We start from the raw sequence: 12,709 nt of genomic DNA, 5'->3' as shown, positions 1-12,709 counted from the left end.
TAACAGATGTCATAATGTGCTTTAGATAAACAAAACCAAATAGTAATAGCAGATAAAAGCATAGATGGGCAAAGAGTAATTAAAAATAGATCATGATAAAACATAAAAAGCATAAATCAAGGTAAAATCCTTTAAAAATTAAGAATAATTAACAAGAAAGCATAAAAATGAAGCATGAATGAAGATAAAATAATTAAAAAATATAGCTGCAAGCAGCAATGTGGGGGCCAAGCAGCCAGGTCAGAAGGCCAGAGTTGCCATGGTAACACAATGCTGTTATGTCAGGTATATAGTTTTACGCAGTCACAAGAATTTTGATGTCAAACAACCCAGGATTGGCCGAGATGTGAGCTCACTTCCTGTTTGGCGGCTTCACCACCAATTTCGATTGGCTGTTGCGGGCGAATGGTTTAAGATATTGTTCCGAAAAGCCAGGCCTTTGTTAGACTAGGGCTTAAGATCATCTGCGTGAAGTTTCGTGAAAATCACACAAATTTTGTGACCTGTGGGAATGTTTCAGTGGTTTTTGATTAAATCCAATATGGTGGCCGAATCAATTACTTTGACGTCACAAGTTGAGTTGGGTCAGCCTAAGGACCTCCCAGAGTATAACCAGACACCACTAGCAAGTTTTAATTCCAAACACATCAACAGCTACATGCCAAAATGCCCTTTTGCTAATTGCAGTGCCCCCTAGGGGTCAAAGGTCACCAAATTTCTTGAGCCTCCTCCTGATGGGGTCTTGGATGCCTCTCATGTAGGGATTTATCGGTCCTTCCTCCCTCCCTCGATCCTTCCTCCGGTCATAGCCCCTCCTACAAATGGATTTTGTGAAGGAAACGACGAAAGAACAAGCGGAGGATGGAGGAACGAAGCCCGATGAACTGCGCAAATGAGATGTCCTCGACTGCGTACACACCATTTTGAAAACTTGCGACGTCAGTGTAAGGGAGGATCCAAAAGACGCGCTAATCCTTAACTTTCTTGAATTTTAATGGAGCAATGTCATCCATAATGTTTGCCATTTTTGCATAAAAGTGATCCAATAAGTCTTCTACCGAGTCTGACAGATTACTTGACGTGTTCTTGAACTTCCCATAGTTCCATGGTAGGTAGGTAGGTAGAACTATTTGATAACTTCTGACGAGAATGCCAGTGATCCAATCAGCAAGACAAGTACTCAAAGCTACTGTCACTGCCATTTCTATTGCAAGGACCTCCAGAATATCACACAATACTAACATATTCATCATATAATTGTCCCCTGCAGCTGCCATTAGTATTTGCCAGCTGAGATGAACTAAGAGGTTGTCGCTGCTTAGGTGATCCTTTTGCATGTGGAGGGGGAGGGTGTGAAAGTGCACTGCAACTAATTGCTGAAGGTCTTGGGCTGCTAAAAATCTGCCTGGCTACTGGTTGCAGTCTCTCCATTTTTCCCGGGAACATCATGTGCTTGGGTGGGGATGGTGATGGGTATGTAGGGGATCCTAGGGAGTTTGATTGGGTGGCCTGGTGGGATGATGAGATGAGGATGGTGATGGGAGATTAGGTGGGTTTAGGTGGCCTGGAGAATTTGATTGGGTGGGTTGGTTATTGGGTGTGGGTGGTGATGGGAAATCAAAGTTGGGGTTGAATACTGGTCCAGAGTCTCCACCTGCCTGCTGAGGTCCTGGGGGTGTGGTAGTTTCACTTTCAGCAGGTATTCCAGTAGTGTATTCCATGTTGTTGTGGCTTTGTGGTGGCAAGGGGCCTGTACTACGAAGGGAGTTCAACTTACCCAGATGTAACCCAGGGTCGGCAGCAAACAAAGCAGGACAAGGCTGTTGGCAACGTATTGCAGATCGGATATATGAAAGTAAAGTTTTATTTCATGTTCCTTAAAGGGATAATCCGGAGTGAAATGCACTTTAGATCAATTTTTCGGACCATTGGGAGTACATACGTTGAGTTGACACCAAAATCATGTCATTCGGATGTATTTTGAGAAAGTTCGAGGTCACCGTTTTTAGCCAAAACTCGTTAGCCTGGAAGTGACCGGGGCAAGTCCTTTCACCACTACAAAACGCTATTTTTACACCTCTTCTACTGTTCCAAACAACACTACACTTACGTGGTAGTGAGTAGAGGGTTCCTAAAGCCAAACCGAAGTATCCTCACGTCTTTATGTGGTCGGATAGAGTCCAGAATGAATTTAATCGAGTCAGTACCTTTCCGGAAATGTTAGTAAAGTGTTGTTGAAGCGTTGCGCAGCTGCCGCAGCGACATTTCCAGAAGGTACTGACTCGATTAAATACCATTGTTGTACATTAGCTGCCAGTGAAACTATTTTATACCGTTATAAGCCTGCTAGCTTACGTAGGCTACTTAAGTTTAAGGTCAGGCTTTTGCTAACGTCATACCGTAGTGTTAACCAAAGATTCTAGAGTGCTACGCTCATTTTTAAACGACGCATTTAATCTAAAGTCATGTCTAGTTAGAGAGCTCTCTATTTAGGGAGGGAGGCAGTAGGCAGCTGCCTTCCGATTCGAACGGAGCAACTCTCTCTCCCTTCCTTGATCCACCTGAAAATGAATGGCCAGAGTTGGCATGAGTCGGTCAAGCATGAAAGTGTGATGTAAAGTAAAAGATAAAGAAAAGATCATGTGTATGATGATTTTATTCAGGTTAAGTCATTTTTTGTGATTGAATTGGGGACTGACTAAGCCAGACCCGAGTTCTTATCCTCACAAAAATGCTTGGTTGGAATAGCATGAAATAACCAGAATACAGAAAAGTCAAACAATCATGACTTAGTTATGTTTTGTTTACATCAAGACACACACACACATACACACACACAAATTAAATACAGCAACAGGCTTTGTGAATTCAATGATCTGAGGGAAAGATATTGATGTAAGCCTTACAGAAGCATGATTTACAGTACACCATATCAACACACTGGTTATCATCTCAAATATGGACTACAAATATGGATACAGAGACAGAGCTCTGGCCTAGGGTGTGGCTTAGGGGCTCTATAGCGCCACCTAGACTGTTGTGTATTGTGGTTGACTCATATATTCACGAAAATTAACCAAATTTAGTGGGCTTGTGTGTTATTGCTACCGCTAGTCAGAGACAGAGCTCTGGCCTAGAGTGTGGCTTAGGCACTCTAGCGCCACCTATCACATTGTCTGTTGTGGTTGACACGTACATTCATCAAAATGAACCAAATTTGATGGGCATGTGTGTTATTGCTATAGTTATTCAGAGACAGAGCTCTGGCCTCGGGTGTGTTTTAGGGACTCCATAGCGCCACCTAGCGCATTGTCTGTTGTGGTTGACACTCACAAAAATTAAACAAATTTGGTGGGGTTGTATGTTACTGCTACCGCTAGTCAGAGACAGAGCTCTGGCCTAAGGTGTGGCTTAGGGACTCTATAGCGCCACCTAGTGCATTGTCTGTTGTGGTTGACACATACATTCACGAAAATGAACCAAATTTGGTGGGCATGTGTGTAATTGTGACGTTCCACGGCAAAACCAGTCGCTTGTCGCAACAGGCGTTTCTGAGAAAAATGGCCATTTATGTCACTTGTGCTAAAATCGTGGATTTTTTTTTGTAAGTGTTTTGAAACAGTGGGAGGTCTACACTGTACGGCCGTGAATACATTTCGCCGAAAAACTGACCTTTTGTAGTCTAAAAACGTGAGTTTGTTGAGGTGAGAAAGTTAGAGGAAGCAGGAAGTTAGAGGCGTCTCGTTTTTTGCCGCTTTACGGTAAATGCACTCATCGACAACCACCAAGCCATCCGCGTGCTGTGTCGTTGATACAAGTACCGTAAATCTTGTAATAGCGGCGACCTTACAAAGCGTTCGTGAGTGTTGAGCCGACGGTTAACTTCAAAGGCAGATTTCTCCGTTTTTCTATTGGCATGACAGGATGAACTCAACTCCTTTGAATGTTTATATTTCAGTAATATGACGTTCAATTCATTAGATATAGGTATCGTTTTGAAGGTTGATTATGCCCCTTCCTGAAAACGTAATAACTTTGATTTTGAAAATTTGGACATTGTGACTGATTTCGCCGTGGAAGGTCACAATTGCTATAGCTATTCAGAGACAGCGCTCTGGCCAAGGGTGTCTTAGGGACTGTATAGCGCCACCTAGCACATTGTCTGTTGTGGTTGACACACACATTCACGAAAATGAACCAAATTTGGTGGGCTTGTGCATTGTTGCTATCGATAGTCAGAGATAGAGCTCTGGCCTAGGGTGTGGCTTAGGGACTCTATAGCGACACCTAGCGTGTTGTCTGTTGTGGTTGACACATACATTCAGGAAAATTGACCAAATTTGGTGGGCATGTTGCTCGTGCACATGCCCACCAACATGCACATGCTTTGTTAGATTCCAAATTGTCACAGGTCTCCGCACCACAGGTGCTCGGGCCCGCCATCGCCGCTTGCAGCTACATTTGTTTATAGTTATCGTTATAGTTCTTGGTGTGAATGGCCCTTTAGAACTATTTTATTGTAAAAAGGATGAATTATTAATCATTATATTCACCTCTGTGTGGCTAACTCCAGGTCTTTATGATGGTGGTCTAGGGCCTTCTCCATATCCCCAAGGTCCATGAGTGCATTACCTTAGCAAATATAGATTATGCCTCTTAAAGTAGATGTTTTTTATAGATGCTGTAATCACATTTCGCAGCAGCTTATTTACCTACCAATGCAGCTATGTAGATTTCCCAGTATCTCCCTCTTATTGGGCGAAGCTTCCTCTGTCCATCCTTGTACTACTTTCAGCACTTCACTTGCTCTCTTCAGGGTCTCCTGTGGACTGCCTATGGACCATAAAACGGGGTGTTTTCTTTTTACATTTTAGTCTTGTTATCATTTCGTCAACAGTATTGCAAGTTGATATAGAGAGCCGAAGTCACGCCCTTCTACTTCCAGTATCTTTCGAAAAAATATGAACGGGAATTAATGGAGAGATTATTTTTTGGTCCCGTTCAAATTGTTTCAAGAATTTCACATACTGTATGATGTGTGTGAATTTAAAATATATTTTTATATTCAACTCTTCTGGGAAGACTTTCCAAAAGGTTTCGGAGTGTGTTTATGGGATTTTTGACCATTCTTTCAGAAGCGCATTTGTGAGGACTGGCTCTCAGTATCCACCCTAATAGACCTCTGAAGTTTGCCTCTGAAGCCACCATCTTTGCCCAAATAAGGAGATCCGGTATCTTGAGATTTTTTCTATGGGAAAATAACATGGGATTTTGAATTTTCACACCTAAACTGTCACCGGGACGAAGAAATTGGAAATGCAGACGTTTTGCGCTACAAAGTTTTGTCCTCTGCCTTCAAGTGGATACTGTGATCTTCAGTAGGTGCAGATGGCACACTTTGATCTTTGCTACCCCAGAGCTAACTTGCAATGCAACGTTCCATGAGCAGTTAGCTTCAATTAATACCCAGAACTCCTTATAAGGGCAAAGATGGCAGCTTTGGATCCTATTTGTAGGCGAACTTCAGAGGTCTATTCATATCAAAGGTGTTCTTCCCAGAAGACTTGAAGCTGTTATAGCTGCAAAGAGTGGACTGACATCATATTAAACCCTATGTATTAAAGGAATAGTTCGGAATTTTGGACATAGGACCTCATTTCCAACTTAGTCGGGGTGATATCCACGATATTCCGCAGCCAACAATGGGGGTCGCCATGACACCGAGACGGTTTTCTATTTCCGGCGAAGCTGCATCGTATCTGTTTTAACGTGACGGTTTACGGTGCTTAACATATCATAACGCATATAAAAGTCAACTTTTCTATTTTATATCGGTTATATGTGATGCAGTATATACATGCTGAGGGCAGAATTGTCAACATTTCGAACGAAATCTAAGTTGAGGCATAATCTAGTTTGCTATGGAGAACGCACATGTTAACAGAATGAACGGAAGTTGAAAACAGTATCGTAACCATCGCAACGATACATATTTCCGGGTTAAGGAAAGAGGTGGATAGGTCGGTGAAGACCATTTTCAGTGAATTTCTGCCCTTCCTTGAGTTGCAGCGTTCATCTCGTGCTAACCTGGTGCCGAGGTAACGCAAGTCAACGGTAACATCTAGCCTGCCACGAAAACACTCCACAGAACACCCGAAACAAATAAATTATAACGTCAGACTATCGATGCACATGCCTGTGTTGATAGAACAATGTTAGAAATAAAACTAACCTTGCATCGCATTGCAATAGCCTACTTTGTTCCCTTATTCTATCAACACAGACATGTATATCGATAGTCTGACGTTTTAATTGACTTGTCTCGGGTGTGCTATGGAGTGAGTAAGACGGTTTTGGTAAGTTTTGGATGTTATCGTTGAAATGCGTTAGCTCAGAACCAGCGTTAGCAAAGGGGAACGCTGCAACTGAAGGAAGGGGTTAAACGCGATAAAAAACGGTCTCCACCGACCTATATCACCTCGGTAAAGTTGGAAATGAGGTCCTATGTCCAAAATTCCGAACTATTCCTTTAAGGATGGGATGTGACTGAAGTTCACATGTGAGTAAAGGCAGGTGAGTGAATACTTTGGCAATAGTGTGTGTCACTTACTCATTTCTATACAAACGAAGGGCGCTTTCACACTTGGCTATTTGAATCGGAACAGGGAGCATTCCCCCCAAAGATCGGTTCGATTGGGTATATGTGAAAGCGGCAATCGCCTTCATCAGCAAAAATCTCAATCTCATTCAAATCTCAATCTCCTACAAATCTCAATCTACCAATCTCAATCTGCTCTAACAAAGGAACGACTTGGCTTTAAGTACCAAATTACAAGGGTGGGGTCCAATATGTGATTGGCCCTCCCTTCCCATTGTTTCAGTCGGAGTGTGTGACAGTGCTCACCAGTGGTTCACCTCCTATCTCTCCGGAGGGACACAGTGTGTACAAATGCTGAGCTGAAAGTCTGAGAGTACTGCTGTGACAAGAGGGGTGCCCCAGGGGTCTGTGTTAGGCCCTCTGTTGTTCATCGTCTACCTCCTCCCACTTGGCACTATCCTCAGGCGACATGGTGTTTCTCCTGCGGGACTCCCGAAGAGATCCCGCAGGCCGTCAAGCCGATTTTTTTCGAGGCTAAGGCAATGTACCCAAATAACCACCAGGTGGCAGAACGTTTCATCCCGCATTTCAACCGCATTTAATGATGAAGACCGCATATCCGTCCATAGTCGACTCCTTAATCTCATTTAATCATTAAAATGAAGGTGATGACTGGCGAAATTATTCAAACGACGTTTCAATAAACCATTGTTGAAATGAATGAAAATGGTTATAGAGAATCGCCTATAGCCTAACGCCGACACAGCTGATTCTTTGATTGATTCTAAGCTGTTTTGATGTAGGAGATGGGTAAACTGGCGCGCTACAAACATGCTACCAATCAAATGTAATATTAGTAGGACTAGCCTACTTAGACATGCCATGTTAATTTGGGCTAGAAGTGCTTGCTTGTGGTGGCGCTCCTGTCCGCTGCTTCTCCCGAATTATGTGGCAAATTTGTCACACAATCAGCTTAAATGTCAAATCATATTTATTTCTCTTTGTCGCCATGGTATTGGGGGAAACGCGGAGAAACGAGATGGTCAGTCCTCGTATTTTTTCTTTGCGTTTCGTTATAAGAAATATATAAGTAATAGTTAAAGTCTTCTTCCGTATTGAACAGATACGGGACGCTCTTTGTTCCGTATTTTAAGGAACTACTCAATGCACACACACTACAATGAAAAACACACAAAGAAAACACTAAACATATAGCCTACAACCTAATGACACTTTAATGCAGCGTTTCTCAAACTATGGGCCGCGAAACGTGGAGACTGCTGCTGGTCCGCGAGACATGGAGTGAAATTAGGTCCGGTGCTTCATCTGATAATTTTCTGCGCAATTGACCAAGCAACCGCGGACCGACAGAAAAAGAAAGCAAACGTTGCTGCTATGGGGAGGAAATGCTGTTTAACAGAGAGCCATACAATTAGGTGTGTCTGTTATTATGATAATTTTCGAGCATAACTGCTTGTCCATAGCTCAGTGACAGGTGCCATAAGCACTGCTGTGGAATGCAGGTGCTTCTTTTATTATGCGGTTAGAGCATAAGCGCTTACTCATATAGACTATAACTCAGGGACAGGTGCAAAGTTTCCTACGATGGGGAGAAGTGGCCGCAAGGACTGCATCGATAAGATCAACGAATGCCTTCGCAAGCCCCAAAACCCCCGGCGATACATTTTCTTTCCTTTAATTCAATAAAAAAATTGTTTATCTGAAGAACTTTTCCGAGGTTGTCTTGTCTACCAAATCCTAAACTTAAATAGCCCGAACATTTTATCTTATGAAAAAACTCTTAGGGGGAACAGTTAGGCAGCCCTTCCTCCATATCGTAGTAGGCCTATAGGCAATTTATTAGAGGGGTCAAAAAAACTCATAAAGTAGGCTAGCCTGCTACTTTTTCCAGATTAAATGTGTCACTTTAGTGATTGGCTCTTTCAAACGCAAATTAGGTGGATGGGCTTTTGAATGGGCCTGCTGCAAGTGAGAGGACAAATCCTAAGAATTTATTGTTTTCACAAAGTGCCATTATCATTGCCATATTCTCTTAAAACATAGGCTATATATTTGAAAACGAGTTGATTAAAGGTTTCTAATGGTGTTTCTATAATATGATAAAAGCAAAGATTGAGATGTGTGTTTGGAACAGTTTTTCAAATCCCCCGGGGGGTATTTAGACTCCAGGGTGTTAAGCACTCATTCACAACTGTCCCATCGCTAAATGCTCTCTTGTGTTTCGTGATCACACAAGTATACCTGTCGTAGTGTGCTTTTAATTTGATAGGCCTAATTATTATCTCCGCCAAGGAGGTTGTTTTCATCGGGGCTCAGTGTGAAAGGAACAGGTCAACCCCACGATTAGGGGTGTGTGACTGATGACTTATTTGGCAAGGCTATCATTAGGCTTACTATGCATGGCTGTAGGCAGCTATGAGGCCACTGAGATCTGGACCTCATCGGTTTTGAGAGCTGGAAATGCATGTGTTTGCTAAATATCGGTGTATTGTTGTGCATGTTGCGTTCGCGACTCGGGGAAGTGAAAGCAGTTCTGTATAGACATTGCAAGTTTTCATGGTGATCATCGGCTCAGCTGTAACTGATTGTGAAAGCCGATTGGAAATAAATAAGTTTAGAGCGAACGTTTCAACTATGTTTGCCATGGTAGACAAAAACACTCAAATAAAACAATAGCCTAAAAAATAACTGTAGTGCGTAATGGACACGGCTCTATATCCTAAATAATTTTCAAGGTTCGCCATTTGGTAATATGACCTATCCTTACTGACAATATTTTTTTGGGCACGAATGAATGGGTTTGCCCTTAGTTTAAATGGAGGCTGGGGAGAGCACGCGGCAGCTATTGTTATGTATGGAGCTGGCTTAACAAAGTTTTGTGCGTTATATATATATATATATATATAGAGAGAGAGAGAGAGAGAGAGAGAGAGAGAGAGAGAGATTAATGCATGCTGCATTACCGTGACCCTTAGCCTATACCTTGTGGATGTTTTTTTCTCATTGGAATACAGCAGGACAGGATGCCTTTTATCTATCAAACGCAAAAGCTGAGATTGTTGGAAGGACTAGGCTACTCAACAAACTTGTTTTTCGTTTCTGGGAGATCTCGTTATCGTTTTGGATTGTCGGATTTTATACTTATTGTATATATAGGATGAACAAAGTCCATGGATTTGCTATATTAAATCCAGTAGCCTAATAATTAGGCTATGTGCCACGTCCAATTTCGCAAGTGGTGTAGTAGGTTACATTTAAAAATCGACAGCCGTCTGTGAGATCCATTTCATGGAGAGCAATTGTCTTGTGCGATCATTCCCCCTCCCCCACACTCGTCTAACCAGTTCACTACATTATAGCCTACCTATATGCGGCACTGAGGACGACTGCCTCCCTCCCCTCTTCTCTCTCGACAGACACTTGAGCCCGACACTATGTCAATGTAAAAATGTGTGTGAGTGTGCGCTGAACCACGAATTCACATATTAACTTTTCTTTTCAGCAGACATCGCAAACATAAAAAAAATCGCACAACAGAAAATCTTTAATTTTTAAAATAAAACGATGCCTTTTGTTTTGATGGGTTCCGGAGAGCTTCGTGGAGTGGGGTTTGAACCCCGGTTGCTGGCGTACGATACGTATGCCTTAACCAGTTCCGCCACAGCTCGAATCTTATTACCGTCACGCTTAGCCTTGCCAACAAATATACGGGATTCAGTCAGTCGAGTTTATTTATTCGCGGCATGCACTTGAAACGCCGATCAAAACTTCTGACATGTTAAACTGACGTTAGTTATTAATTCACCACATGATAAAATGCTGTCATATAGCTTGACGCCCAGCAGCCTATGGTAGTCTATGCCTATCTCTGAATCAACATGAACATGCATATGATACATAAGTTGCTAGAAACTTATTTTGCGGAGCTAGGCCTGCTAGTCGATGGTTACAATGAATCACCCTCACTGCCCTATCGCATATCTGACCATCCATTGTTACAATGTTACAAAATGCGCGATCTTCTCCATGCATGTAGCCTACGGTTATAAGTAAAGTGACAAGCATAGGCATGTAGGCTATTAAAGAGATTTCTGTTAAATACATTTTATTTTCAGTTGTGGTGGGGACAAAATCTGTGACAACAAGTGCTGGGTACATGTACTGTAGGCTACCCAGCGTCGCCGGTTAAAATGAACATGCCTCAGTTTTAAAATAGCCTATAGGTCTACACATTTCTAAGTATTCCTAGCATGTAAATGTAGCCAAAATGTCCATCTTGTCCATCTCTTTTGTCTTCGCCTTGACATTGACAATAATAGCCTATTCACGGAAATGCGGTCTTGTAACCGTAATGAATTCATGAATTAATCTTAGGTTGCCTTTCGAGTATTTCAGGTTGAATTGAAGGCTATTTCCTTCTGATAGGCCTATAGGCGATTTTCTAAAACCATTTTCAATCATTTCAAAAATGGTTTATTGAAACGTCGTTTGATTAATTTCGCCAGTCATCACTTTCATTTTAATGATTAAATGAGACGGATATGCGGAGCATTTCTCTCCCTCTCCATTGAGCAAAACGTTGCTCTGGCATCTCTGCTGGACTGACTGAGTTATAGCCGAGGCTACGTCGAGTGAGAGAGCTGTGAGGTAGGCTGTAAAACATTCGAAAACTCTGCAACTGTCTAACATGCCGAGCGTCATGTCTCTTTTCTCCGCTTGTCACCAGCGCGGTGTCTTCGGGTTTTTCCGTGTTTTCCGGCAAAGAAAGGAGCATTCTCAACCCGTACCATCTGTATGCTGATGACACCAAGCTCTACTTTTCAATGAAACCTAATGCCACTCTTCCGCCAGCTGTACTTACTGTCTGCCTCCATGACATCAACATGTGAATGACACAAAATTACTGAAGTGCATGTGCACACACACACGGACGCACGCACACACACAAACATAAACACACCCACATGCACACACACACGAATGCACACACACACACACACACACAAACACACGCACACACAAATGCAGGCAAGCACGCACATGGGCATATGGAGAGACACACGCACACACACACACACACACACACACACATACGTAAACACATAAAGGCACACATACAGTATACACAAAAACATATATACCATATATACCATATATAACATAAAAGCATATATACCAATAAAATTGGTATTTTTTAGGCAATTTGATTGTATTATTTAGCTGTATTTAATATAATGTTTACTGTCTGTCACTTCGGGCAAAATTGGTGGCTATATACCATAAATATACACATATGAATTGTTGACTTAATGACTATGATAAACACTAAGTAATGTAAATCAAGAGTTGTGATGTTGCTGTTGAAAAAGAATAACTATAATAAAATAAAGAATAAGCTCAGACCCACCATTGTCCAATTGCTCCAGGTTGTTAAGAACATAGCGTGTTGGGTCAGACAGGGGATTGTATTGAGTATTTTTCCACTGTTGCTGAAGAAGCTTCCGGTCCCGCTGACGGGCATAAATGGGCTTCTGTTGCTGCCAGAACTCTGTGCGTGTGTCCAAATACGAGATACAACTTAATATAAGGTCCTGCAAGCGCTCCCCACTACTGGTCCTTCCTTTTACCAGGTCTAAAGAAAAACATATATATTTGACATATAAGAGAAAAGACATACTCAACAACAGGAGCAAGGACAACCCATCTCAGCTTTCATTGTATACTGGAATAACAAAGAGGCACAGGTAAAGTGTTCAAACTCAAAAGAAATGTTTGACTGTAAGTAATTATTATATGCTGCTCCTAGGGCCAAAGATCCTTGATTACTGACCAAGATAGAGCAATAGAGCAAAAGGGGAGCAGTTCAGGACCGCATAAGTGGAAGTGTCACCTTACATTACAAAACACTAAGCTTTTTCTCTTAACAAGTGACAAGAACAGATAAACATAACATTGTGTGCAGAGTATTAATAATGTATGATACCCATGAATCACTCTTCCGGACATGGAATGAATAATTTAATGTTTCCAAGAAATTAGCTAGCTAGCTAGCTAGCTAGCTAAAGCTACCTTAAAAAGCCATTCCATCAA

At 42.0% G+C, this 12,709-nt stretch overlaps 1 protein-coding gene across 2 annotated transcripts in view; it reads right to left on the bottom strand.

Annotated features, from left to right (window-relative positions):
• Positions 1-12,709, bottom strand: part of odad4 (outer dynein arm docking complex subunit 4) — a 74,758-nt gene that overhangs the window by 27,916 nt on the left and 34,133 nt on the right. For both annotated transcript variants that reach the window (XM_062533292.1, XM_062533291.1), the window contains exons 6-8: positions 12,027-12,251; positions 4,717-4,833; positions 4,554-4,632 (exon numbers count right to left, since the gene is read on the bottom strand). In XM_062533292.1, coding sequence (XP_062389276.1) covers positions 4,554-4,632; positions 4,717-4,833; positions 12,027-12,251 — 421 coding nt within the window. The remainder of the gene's footprint in view (positions 1-4,553; positions 4,633-4,716; positions 4,834-12,026; positions 12,252-12,709) is intronic.

Source organism: Sardina pilchardus, chromosome 3, assembly GCF_963854185.1.
Source record: "Sardina pilchardus chromosome 3, fSarPil1.1, whole genome shotgun sequence".
Taxonomy (NCBI): domain Eukaryota; kingdom Metazoa; phylum Chordata; class Actinopteri; order Clupeiformes; family Clupeidae; genus Sardina; species Sardina pilchardus.
This window is presented reverse-complemented; position numbering and strand designations above follow the sequence as displayed.